General features: G+C 40.5%; 1 protein-coding gene across 2 annotated transcripts in view; it reads right to left on the reverse strand.

The window, feature by feature from the left end:
* Positions 1 to 13328, reverse strand: part of LOC137518308 (ATP-dependent translocase ABCB1-like) — a 169691-nt gene that overhangs the window by 140831 nt on the left and 15532 nt on the right. For both annotated transcript variants that reach the window (XM_068235985.1, XM_068235984.1), the window contains exons 4-5: positions 10500 to 10593; positions 5773 to 5830 (exon numbers count right to left, since the gene is read on the reverse strand). In XM_068235985.1, coding sequence (XP_068092086.1) covers positions 5773 to 5830; positions 10500 to 10593 — 152 coding nt within the window. The remainder of the gene's footprint in view (positions 1 to 5772; positions 5831 to 10499; positions 10594 to 13328) is intronic.

The following is a 13328-nucleotide window of genomic DNA, read 5'->3' on the forward strand; positions in this document are numbered from 1 at the left end:
TTGCTAGTGCATTGCTTGCATCTATTTCCCCCCTCTAATCACACCTCGAGACACCTATCAATCACCTCCTGTCACCCCCTAGCACACCTACCCATCAGATCAGGCCCTAATTTGCCCCGTGTGGGCTCCTGATCACTCGGCCAAACCCTCAGATCCCCCTCAGACCCCCTTCCGATCACCTCCCCAGTGCATTGATTGCATCTATTTTCCCCTCTAACCGCCCCCTGAGACACCCATCAATCACCTCCTGTCACCCCCCTAGCACTCCTATCCATCAGATCAGGCCCAAAACATCCTGTCATCTAAGAGGCCACCCTGCTTATGACCAGTTCCACAAAATTTGCCCCCTCATAGACCACCTGTCATCAAAATTTGCAGATGCTTATACCCCTGAACAGTCATTTTGAGAAATTTGGTTTCCAGACTACTCACAGTTTTGGGCCCGTAAAATGCCAGGGCAGTATAGGAACCCCACAAGTGACCCCATTTTAGAAAGAAGACACCCCAAGGTATTCTGTTAGGTGTATGATGAGTTCATAGAAGATTTTATTTTTTGTCAAAAGTTAGCGGAAATTGGATTTTTATTGTTTTTTTCACAAAGTGTCATTTTGTGACAACTTGTGACAAAAAATAAAATCTTCTATGAACTCACCATACCCCTAACGTAATACCTTGGGGTGTCTTCTTTCTAAAATGGGGTCACTTGTGAGGTTCCTATACTGCCCTGGCATTTTAGGGGCCCTAAACCGTGAGGAGTAGTCTAGAAAACAAATGCCTCAAAATGACCTGTGAATAGGACGTTGGGCCCCTTAGCGCACCTAGGCTGCAAAAAAGTGACACACATGTGGTATCGCCATACTCAGGAGAAGTAGTATAATGTGTTTTGTGGTGTATTTTTACACATACCCATGCTGGGTGGGAGAAATCTCTCTGTAAATGGACAATTGTGTGTAAAAAAAAATCAAAAATGTGTCATTTACAGAGATATTTCTCCCACCCAGCATGGTAATATGTAAAAATACACCCCAAAACACATTATACTACTTCTTCTGAGTACGGCGATACCACATGTGTGACACTTTTTTGCAGCCTAACTGTGCTAAGGGGCCCAAAGTCCAATGAGGACCTTTAGGATTTCACAGGTCATTTTGAGACATTTGGGTTCAAGACAACTCCTCACGGTTTAGATTTAGAAGATTTTTTTTTTGTCACAAGTTAGCGGAAAATGACACTTTGTGAAAAAAAAAACAATACATATCAATTTCCGCTAACTTGTGACAAAAAATAAAATCTTCTATGAACTCATCATACACCTAACAGAATACCTTGGGGTGTCTTCTTTCTAAAATGGGGTCACTTGTGGGGTTCCTATACTGCCCTGGCATTTTAGGGGCCCTAAACCGTGAGCAGTAGTCTAGAATCCAAATGCCTCAAAATGACCTGTGAATAGGACGTTAGGCCCCTTAGCGCACCTAGGTTGCAAAAAAAGTGTCACACATGTGGTATCGCCGTACTCAGAAGAAGTAGTATATTGTGTTTTGGGGTGAATTTTTACACATACCCATGCTGGGTGGGAGAAATCTCTCTGTAAATGGACAATTGTGTGTAAAAAAAATCAAACAATTGTCATTTACAGAGATATTTATCCCACCCAGCATGGGTATGTGTAAAAATACACCCCAAAACACATTATACTACTTCTCCTGAGTACGGCGGTACCACATGTGTGGCACTTTTTTGCACCCTAAGTGCGCTAAGGGGCCCAAAGTCCAATGAGTACCTTTAGGATTTCACAGGTCATTTTGCAACATTTGGTTTCAAGACTACTCCTCACGGTTTAGGGCCCCTAAAATGCCAGGGCAGTATAGGAACCCCACAAATGACCCCATTTTAGAAAGAAGACACCCCAAGGTATTCCGTTAGGAGTATGGTGAGTTCATAGAAGATTTTATTTTTTGTCACAAGTTAGCGGAAAATGACACTTTGTGAAAAAAAACAATTAAAATCAATTTCCGCTAACTTGTGACAAAAAATAAAATCTTCTATGAACTCACCATCCTCCTAACGGAATACCTTGGGGTGTCTTTTTTCTAAAATGGGGTAATTTGTGGGGTTCCTATACTGTCCTGGCATTTTAGGGGCCCTAAACCGTGAGGAGTAGTCTTGAAATGAAATTTCTCAAAATGACCTGTGAAATCCTAAAGGTACTCATTGAACTTTGGGCCCCTTAGCGCAGTTAGGGTGCAAAAAAGTGCCACACATGTGGTATCGCCGTACTCAGGAGAAGTAGTAAAATGTGTTTTGGGGTGTATTTTTCCACATACCCATGCTGAGTGGGAGAAATATCTCTATAAATAGACAATTGTGTGTAAAAAAAAATAAAACAATTGTCATTTACGGAGATATTTCTCCCACCCAGCATGGGTATGTGTAAAAATACACCCCAAAACACATTATACTACTTCTCCTGAGTACGGCAATACCACATGTGTGGCACTTTTTTGCAGCCTAACTGCGCTAAGGGGCCCAAAGTCCAATGAGCATCTTTAGGCTTTACAGGGGTGCTTACAATTAGGCACCCCCCAAAATGCCAGGACAGTGAACACACCCCACAAATGACCCCATTTTGGAAAGTAGACACTTCAAGGTATCCAGAGAGGAGCATAGTGAGTCCGTGGCAGATTTAATTTTTTTTTGTCGCAAGTTAGAAGAAATGGAAACTTTTTTTTTTTGTCACAAAGTGTCATTTTCCGCTAACTTGTGAGAAAAAATAAAATCTTCTATGAACTCACCATGCCTCTCACTGAATACTTTGGGATGTCTTCTTTCCAAAATGGGGTCATTTGGGGGGTATTTGTACTATCCTGGAATTTTAGCCCGTCATGAAACCTGACAGGTGCGCAGAAAAGTCAGAGATGCTTGAAAATGGGAAAATTCACTTTTGGCACCATAGTTTGTAAACGCTATAACTTTTACCCAATCCAATAAATATACACTGAATGGTTTTTTTTTATCAAAGACATGTAGCAGAATAACTTTCGCTCTCAAATGTATAGGAAATTTTACTTTATTTGAAAAATGTCAGCACAGCAAGTTAAAAAAGTCATTTTTTTGCCAAAATTCATGGCTTTTTTGATGAATATAATAAAAACTAAAACTCGCAGCAGCAATCAAATAGCAGCAAAAGAAAGCTGTATTAGTGACAAGAAAAGGAGGTAAAATTCCTTTAGGTGGTAGGTTGTATGACCGAGCAATAAACCGTGAAAGCTGCAGTGGTCTGAATGGAGAAAAAGGCTCTGGTCCTTAAGGGGCGAAAAGACTGTGGTCCTCAAGTGGTTAAGCTGAATGAACGTAGCTTGTAGATCCCATGCCCAAGGCAGTTTCTTATGCCACCTGGACTTAGGCGCTACATCCGAGAAGATCCTCACCCCCGTGGTAGCAATCATGGGTGGATAGGACCATGTGATTCCTGAACCAAATCAATGCCTCATTATCCCACAGTGATCACTGTTACAACAAGTAGCAGTGATCTTTGGTAAATGTACACAGGAAGTACATTAATTTCTGTGATGATCGTGCCCATGCACGTGACATCCATACTGCACCACTGATTGGTTAAAGGGATCATTTGATCCCTTGACCCCTGTGTGCAGTGATTGACCCAAGGGATCATGTCATTCCTTGACCAATTAGCGTCTTCCCAGACCCTCAATGATTACTATTACTCCTAATAATAGTAATCATTAATAAAACAAAAAGTAAAAAAAAAAATGTTTAAAAGAAAAAATTGTAAAAAGAAAAAAAGTGTTCATGTCCCCACAGGCAGCAATGATTGTTGCAAGGGATCATAGGTTCCCTGAACCAATCAGTGTGTCTGGATGTCAGTACCAATGATGCAATGTTTGCTGTGACTTTTTTTTGCAGCAGGCGACCCCTGAACTACTCCTAACCCTAACCACTCACCACCTACTCCTAACACTAACCAGCCCCTATCTGAATGAACTGCAAAAAAGCCATAGGTGCACCTTGAGAATAATGGATCGCTGTGCATTGAATTTGTTATCAAATGACGTATATGTGACCTTATTTTAATCAATCTGAGTTGTAGAATTTATTTTGATGTGTTTTATAGCTTTTGACCCCTGTCACATAAAAATGAGGTAGGGACCAACTCAATTGATCATAAAAAAAAATGTCAGTTTAAAAATAACAAGACAAATGTGGGAAAGTTTCAGCAAAACTACATGGGTCAGTAGCTTACAAAACACCCACCCTTGAATAGCCCTGGTCATTAGTTTTCCATTATAGTTACATTTGTGTCCTTTTTTTGATGTTCTGTCTATTCTGGGGTTATGCAAACAAAGAATGGCACTATAACAATTACCGTAATGTAAAAAAATAACCTGGAAAAAAAAGCCATAGGTGCACCTTGAGAATAATGTATTGCTGTGTATACAGTTTGTTATCAAATGATGTATATGTGACCTCATTTTAATCATAATGAGTTGTATAATACATTTTGATGTGTCTCATAGCTTGGAACACTGTCACATAAAAAATTGGTAGGGACAAACTCAATCCAGCATGACAAAAAAAATCATTTTTAAACTTATCATCAAGCTTGGGAAAGTTTCACCAAAACCACACGAGTTGGTAGCTTACAAAACACCCACTTTTGATTTGAAAAGCCCTGTTTGTTAGCTTTCTATAATGGTGACATTTGTGGCCTTTCCTGCTGTCCAGACTCTTCTGGGCCTATGCAAACAGAGTTAATGGCCTGCTAGATGCCCAACTAGCTATCAACTGAGAGATATATTGTATTATTTGAATCATGATAAGTTGTAGAATAGATTTTAGGGTGTTTTAGGGTTGAGACCTATTTCTTGTGAATTATTTTTCATGTCAAACTATGACATACTGAATCAAAAGCAATTATGTTTTTATTTTTATATAGTCTATTCTAAAATAAAAAGCTTGTTAAAAAAAAACAAAGTCACATAGAATATATAAAGTGTTACCTCAGAGACACAGCTTTTTAAATATGTATGCCATGAGGGTATATCACTCTTATTTTTGCAAATAAGGGCTTGCAATTATTACATATGTTACATAGTTATTTGGGTTGAAAAAAGACATACGTCCATCGTTTCAACCAGAAAAAAGTACAACACCAGCCTGCTCCCTCACATATCCCTGTGTTATTGTACAATGAGAAAACAAAAAACAAAAAGAAGAAATAATACACCTTTATTTCCAAATAATATATTGTCCCTATACATTGCACTAGAGACATAATTTGAATGCTGGGATAAATAGGACAAATTAGCGGATACAATGTATGGGTTTTAGCTATAGTATCATTGTGTATATTAAAACAATAGCAGATGGAAATTGACAAATAAAGTATTTTTTTATTTTTTTCTCATTTTCCCATTAAATACATTGCAAATAAAATAGTTCCTAGAAAAAAAAAGAAAATCACCACCAAAAAGCATAATTTGTGGCAAAAAACAAAACAAAAACAAGATATACATCTTAGGTATGATAAGTAGTGATAAAGTTATTGGCGAATAAATGGGAGGCACTCTGAAATGTGAAAATTACTCATATGCATAAGGTGACAACAACCTTGAAGGCTGTAGTGGTTAAATAAAAACTGTGAGCTAAATTACTAGTTATCAGTTCAAAAAGTCAGTACAGAGGTATCAAGTCTGGATTGGAAGTAATGGGAGCCTGTAGGACACTACACTAAGGTTGTTAAGATTTACTGACCAGTTCGAAAAGTCCGACCATTTCCTTGGGAGACGTCCTACATGATTCCTTTTTTTCCCTATAGAAAAGTAAAACTGTTTTGTAAATCACAAATACATTTAACCTACTTTATTATTTTGTATTACTACACATTTATCCATTATGGTTTATTGTAATACAATTCACAGTGCAGCTTCAATGAGTGATAATAAATGCATTCTGGGACCCTTTCCAGAAAATGGTTTCTGCCACTTGAGATAGTGGCCAGACTTATTGTGAGAGACTTCAAGAACTTATCAGGTAGCAAAGATTTTTACAGTAGGCAACATTTTCTGATTACTTTGGCCTACCCTGGTATTATTGCTATTGTTATGATTTAGGTACTTTTCTGTGACCTAAGTTTTAAATCTACATTGAAAATGAACAGTCTATATCAAGTCTTATAATAAACAATGGATACTTTCAGAATGTCTGTGGATTCAGATCAAAAAGTAAGAGTCCCAGGTCTCCATTGCAAAATATAAAGAGTGTCTCCATCTTTGCATATTTTTATGGATAAAATGATATTGTAAGGGCTTTTTTCCACGAGCAGCTGAAGGCGGAGGAGAATTTACTTCCTGTCATTTGCTCCCATCCACCGGCTGTGCGCTTGATATTGCTCAGCATGAGTGGTGGTAAGCCACACCCCTCATGGAGTTGTATCTCAGCGTGGTTGTTGCTGTAGGACGTTTTTTTTTGACCCACAGGTAATGCCACCGCAAGTTAAATGTGTTATTGCAGCTGAATTCTGCTTGTGGACAGCAGGCGGGTAGCTGAACTGCTCAACAAATGAGCAGTGCAGCTGAAAATGGAAAAAAGGCCTAAGAAGGTTTCTCTATAACGACTTTTACAGTTAAATATACATGAACAAACAAAAAACAAAATGAGGGCTTATAGGCCCGTAAATTATAGTCCATTATTCATAAAATGTAGCTTTTAATTACATTCTCAATTGGTAAACAGGTATGACAAACACTGTAAAAATCCATATGCCACATATTGATGTTACAAATGGCCTTTGACATTTATGGTTAGTTTAGTATAAGTATTATCTTTTCCCAAATTTAAAGTTAAATCACTAAATGAATCAAGAAAGAGGGATGTTGGAATGATAAAAAACAAATGATCATTTTTTACAAGCGAGTTTCTTTTCAACGTTTAATTTTTGGAAGCACTCTTACTTAATAGAATCAGTATGTTAGACGATCGCTAAATCGAAGGCTGGGAACACATTAGGCGTTGCATTAAAGGTTGTGTTTTGCTGCAAATGCGTTTGTGCGTTTTCAAGTGTGTTTTGAGTGTGTTGGACACGTGATTTGCTTGCGTTTTACTGCGTTTCGCACATAAAAAAGTGCATTTTGTATGTTTTTTAAATGTGTTTTTGATATGCATTGTATGCTCATCACTAGGAAGTCAACAGGAAGTGGAAATATATCATCAAACTTTTTTGTAATTTTTTAAAAATAGAATAAAATTAAAAATAGAATAGAATTAAAAACACAATAAAACGCTTTAGCTCTGTGTCACCATTGACATTCTTTATGAACGTTTTAGATGCGTTTTGGAAAAACATGCAGCAAGTTCAGCGTTTTCAAAAACGCACATTGCAGAACGCGAACAAATGTTTTTTTTCCATGCGGCCCATTGACTTGCATTATACGGGTTAACGCTAACGTTTTATGCAAAGCTAGCTTTTCTGCCTAGTGTGTTCCTACCCTTAATGCTAGTAATACTGGCAACTTATCTGGGCACAGTAATGTTTTGTTTTGGCAGCAGAACACATCTGTTAGCTTCCCAAACTTGATCAGAAATGATCAGGTAGAATAATTTGGAAAATTGGGAGGCTTGAATGTTAAAGTGAACCTCCGGACTAAAAATCAACTCAGCAGTACTGAAAAGGCTTGGTGTTTCTTTAACAGTTTCACAGCATCAGAACTTTGTTTCTCTTATACAAGCCTCTTTAGCTGCACAGAAGAAAACTGCCCGGGCATTTTTCCCCTGATGCTGTGCAAAGCATGATGGGATTTCTGATTTTGTTGTTCTCGTTCTGCTGTTTTTTTTTTTTTTACATTTTTAATTTGACATTTGAAGCCTAGCGTGTGCAGCTGGGAGGGGTAATCAGGACACGGGATAGTTGGAACTGTGTCTCCTGCACCTTGTCACCTCCTTTCAACCAAAAAGATGGCTGCCCCCATGACAAAGATGGCAGCCCCCATGAATCACAAACATTTGCCTGTTCTTTTAAAACAGGGTGGGTAAGAGATTATATTACCTATCTATTCTAATTAACATAACTAATGTAACTTGATGACAGTATGTTTGTTTAGGCTGAAGTTCCCCTTTAAACTACTAAATGACAAATATGAAAACATTGTTGCCTACATTCCTGTTTATTGACAATTTTCTCATGGGCAAACAAAAACCCAGACATATGTCTCACTTATCTGGGCACCGATGGTGTGCTTTCTGGTTGTTTGAGGCCCCTTCTACACTGTGGCGTTGCTGTAAGCTATTTTACCGCAAGAGGCCGCAAAGCCAGTGTAAGTCTATGTAGAAGCAGTCAAATCTCTGCAATGCTGTCGCAAAGTCAACAGTGCGTTGCCGCATGATCCGTACCTACCATGCAGCAATGCAAGTCTTTGGCGATGCAGTCAAGTGAAAATGAGTGCAGTACGGCGTGTTGAGCATGCACAGACTGACAGGAATCCCAGTGATGTAATGTCTGTTCAGAAGGAAGTACGTTACTAAGCGGAGGGCGGGCCTATGCATATTACAATGTAGGTGCTGTCTGCCACAGGGTAATGTGAGAGGGGCTTTGGTTCTCCTGCTGGCAGGCTCTACCGCTGTGGGAGAATTGCACCGCACAAGTGTATAAGGTGCCTGAAACTTAATGGTAAAAATAGGCCTAGCTAATACAGTACCATACCACAATCTATATACATACCTTCAACTCTGTACTAGATGTCAAAATGCAAAGTATAATGTCCAATGAAGGTAGACAGCACCCCAGTGGATTCACAGGTGATGTGCTAGGTCTATGGAACCCACAGCATTAAAGGAGTCATCAGGGCAAATACAGTAAAATGAGTGGTACTTACTGGGGACTTCCTCCAGCCCCAAGCTCCCAGGATCTCCCTTGCCGCAGCTCTGCCCGCAGCCGTTCGCCGAAGCTCCAACCCGGTCCCTGGCGATGACGTCAGAGCGACCTGGAGGTCGCTCTGTACTGCGCCTGTGCGATCGGCACTGTCAATCACTGCCACGTGGGCCGGAGCGGACTGAGCAGGCGCAGTAGTTCTGCGACTGAGCAGTCCGGTCCGGCCCACGTGGCGGTGATTGACAGTGCCGATCAGAGCGACCTCCAGGTCGCTCTGACATCGTCCCCGGGGACCGGGTCGGAGCTCCGGCGAACGGCTGCGGGCATAGCTGCAGCGAGGGAGGTCCTGGGAGCTTGGGGCTGGAGGAAGCCCCCGGTAAGTACCACTAATTTTACTATATTTGCCCTGATGACTCCTTTAAGGTCCCAAAGTTCACCGTAGCAAATGGAGGCTGGAACCATCAAAGTAAATATAGCTCTTACATTTATTGTAAATGCACTGACGTCATACAGCTGCTGTATGATGTAAGTGTATTTACAATACATTTAGGAGCTATATTTACTTTCATGGTGCCGGCCTCCATTTGCTGCATAATTGAAAGTATATTAACTTTGAAGGAGATGTGAAACCACAGTCTGTAAGCACAACAGAGCCCACAAACAACCTAAGAAGTTGGCCTTCACCACGGTGAGTACTGCCAGCGATTTGTGCAGGCTGGCTGAGACTGCTGGTTAGTTGCGTTCCGGATAACCAGGTCTCTACTGTAGAACCCTTTGCCCTCCCCCATCTAGTAATGTTTCTAGAAATGTCTCAATTTTAAGACTATTAAGTGGATTCCTACTTTTTATTAGGTTGAGGTTTATTTATCATGAAGTGGAGATCTCCTTTCCATGATGTGGAGATCTTATTTTAACCAAAGGGACTCTGTAACAGGAAAAACGCCCCCCCCCCCCGTGGGGTACTTACCTCGGGAAGGGGAAGCCTCTGTATCCTAATCAGGCTTCCCCATCCTCCTCCCTCCCACGGTGGCAGCGCCCCCCTACCTTCCGAAACCACAGCCAACAAGTTGTTGTGCTGTGGTGCAGGCATGGTAGCACCTGCAGTAGTTACCTTTCCGAACTCCAGCGCAGGCGCAGTAGCGGCTCCCCAATGAGATCAGGCAGAAATAGCCGATCCCAGTCAGGTCTGCTCTACTGCGCAGGAGCAGGCTACCTTTGCATGTGCAGTAGAGCGGATCTGGCTGGGATTGACTATTTCCACCTGATTCCGATCAGAGAGCCGCTACTGCACCTGCGCTGGAGCTGGGAAGGTAAATATTAACATGCCAGCTGTTCGGGGGCTTCTAGCACTGCCACCGTTCGATGAAGGAGGATGGCTGAAGCCTTGTTAGAATCCAGAGGCTTCCCCCTCCTGAGATAAGTACCCCACAGGGGAATTTTTGTGGTTACAGATTCTCTTCAAGTAGAAGTCTACCTTTCACAAAGTGTAAGTCAACTTTTCATAGAGTAGAAGTCTCATTTCCATGTAGTGGAGGTCTACACTTCAATCAACAAGCCTAAAGAAAGACAATATGTAAGTGAAGTGGAATCCGATACAATATAAAAATTTGCTCACCCCTTCTTTTTTGTTTCAGCATCTCCATCACTTCTGGTCTTTTCATAGTACTGGAAATGAGGACTGTTGTCATCTTCTGGACTTGGACTGTCATCTGAAAGGTCCAGACAAGAAAGATGAAATCCATATTTTCCTTCTTTCTTGTAAGGTTGGTATTATAGAGAATGGTCAACTCACGAAAAAAACAAAGCACTTCAGCACTGCAAAATATACCTAGGTTCCTACACAAGTCATTTCATGCTAGTTCACTATTTCATAATAGCTGGCAGAAGACCCAATAACAATGAAGTCCCATGCTAACTTGATTCAAACAGTGGTTGCTGAGGCTGCCTGGATTGGAAAAATACAGAGAACAGAGTGGTAAGCATGAACTGCGGTCATGGCAACCTCATGCCTCTTGTAGTTTGTGAGTCATCAACAACTGAAAAATGATGTTGTTTATGACTTACCAATGTTCCTATTTGAATATGAGATGTCATCTGATTATCTGATTACTTATTTATCTTTTCTTTGGATGTTCACGTTCTGTTTATTTTTTGTGTTATTTTGGGTTGCAAAGTTTTTTTTTTTTGTTTTTTTTTTTGCCAAGTTAGTGGATTTTTTTCTATAACAACATATCAACTGTTGCTTTTGATTAATTTACTTATTTTTTGAATCGCAATTTCAAAATATAACTGGAAAAAAAGTTTGCATCAAGCACTGCATGTTATGTCACTTGAGTACTTCTTTAAACCAGGTTCAAATTTTGTGACAGGAAAGAAATATGATAGGATGGGATAAAGGACAGGATGTTGCAGAAATTCTGGCTTCCAGTCCTTGTCTCCAGCCTTTATAAGCCTAGGTACATCTGCCTTCCTGTTCCCACTGTCCCACAAACTACAAGAGGCATGAGGTTGCCATGACTGCAAGTGATTTATGGGTCCCATTATTTATTTGCTGACCAGATATAGGCAGGAGATTGCTCTAGCTGGACGTTAGCAATTGTGTTTGTTGCAGTTGGCATTTAGTTTAGAGGTGGTGGGGTGAGTTCCCTGGAGGTGAGAGGTCCAGGGCTTTCCCACACTTCCCTCTAAGTATTGCATGGTGTTTTGGGGGCCCCAGCTAGTGAGAGAGACCTGGGGCCTCCGGCTGTCGTGCGGACCAGTGTTTGTGATTGATATAATCAAGTGTCTGGCTGCACATAGTTACATAGTTACATAGTTACATAGTTATTTTGGTTGAAACAAGACATACGTCCATCGAGTTCAACCAGTACAAAGTACAACTCCAGCCTGCTCCCTCACATATCCCTGTTGATCCAGAGGAAGGTGAAAAGACCCCAACAAGGCATGGTCCAATTAGCCCCAAAAGGGAAAAAATTCCTTCCCGACTCCAGATGGCAATCAGATAAAATCCCTGGATCAACATCATTAGGCATAACCTAGTAATTGTAGCCATGGATGTCTTTCAACGCAAGGAAAGCATCTAAGCCCCCTTTAAATGCAGGTATAGAGTTTGCCATAACGACTTCCTGTGGCAATGCATTCCACATCTTAATCACTCTTACTGTAAAGAACCCTTTCCTAAATAAATGTCTAAAACGTTTTTCCTCCATGCGCAGATCATGTCCTCTAGTCCTTTGAGAAGGCCTAGGGACAAAAAGCTCATCCGCCAAGCTATTATATTGCCCTCTGATGTATTTATACATGTTAATTAGATCTCCTATAAGGCGTCTTTTCTCTAGACTAAATAAGCCCAGTTTATCTAACCTTTCTTGGTAAGCGAGACCTTCCATCCCACGTATCAATTTTGTAGCTCGTCTCTGCACCTGCTCTTAAACTGCAATATCTTTTTTGTAATGTGGTGCCCAGAACTGAATTCCATATTCCAGATGTGGCCTTACTAGAGAGTTAAACAGGGGCAATATTATGCTAGCATCTCGAGTTTTTATTTCCCTTTTAATGCATCCCAAAATTTTGTTAGCTTTAGCTGCAGCTGCTTGGCATTGAGTATGATTATTTAACTTCTTGTCGATGAGTACTCCTAAGTCCTTCTCCAAGTTTGATGTCCCCAACTGTATCCCATTTATTTTGTATGGTGCTAGACCATTGGTACGACCAAAATGCATGACTTTACATTTGTCAACATTGAATTTCATGATCTGCCATGTATGTGCCCATATAGCCATCCTATCCAGATCCTGTTGCAATATGACACTATCTTCCTGAGAGTTGATGATTCTGCACAATTTTGTATCATCTGCAAAAATAGCAACATTGCTCACTACTGCATCTACTAGGTCATTAATAAATAAATTGAAGAGCACTGGACCCAGTACAGACCCCTGTGGGACCCCACTGCTAACAGTCTCCTATTTTGAGTATGATCCATTGACCACAACTCTTTGTTTTCTGTCCATTAGCCAGTTCCCTATCCATGCACACAAACTCTTCCCCAGTCCTTGCATCCTCAACTTTTGCACCAGACGTCTGTGGGGAACAGTGTCGAAGGCCTTTGCAAAGTCCAAGTATATCACATCTACAGCATTCCCAATATCCATATTAGCATTCACTACCTCATAAAAGCTGAGCATGTTAGTCAAACAGGACCTGTCTTTAGTAAACCCATGTTGATGCTGAGAAATAAGATTATTTTCTACTATGAAGTCATGTATAGTATCTCTTAGTAACCCCTCAAATAGTTTGCATACAACTGATGTTAAGCTTACAGGTCTATAATTTCCTGGATCTGATTTTTTGCCCTTCTTAAATAATTGGAAAACGTGGGCTGTACGCCAATCCACTGGGACTCTGCCAGTTGCAAGAGAGTCACAAAAGATAAGATAAAGGG

The sequence above is a fragment of the Hyperolius riggenbachi genome, chromosome 5, assembly GCF_040937935.1.
Source record: "Hyperolius riggenbachi isolate aHypRig1 chromosome 5, aHypRig1.pri, whole genome shotgun sequence".
NCBI lineage: Eukaryota > Metazoa > Chordata > Amphibia > Anura > Hyperoliidae > Hyperolius > Hyperolius riggenbachi.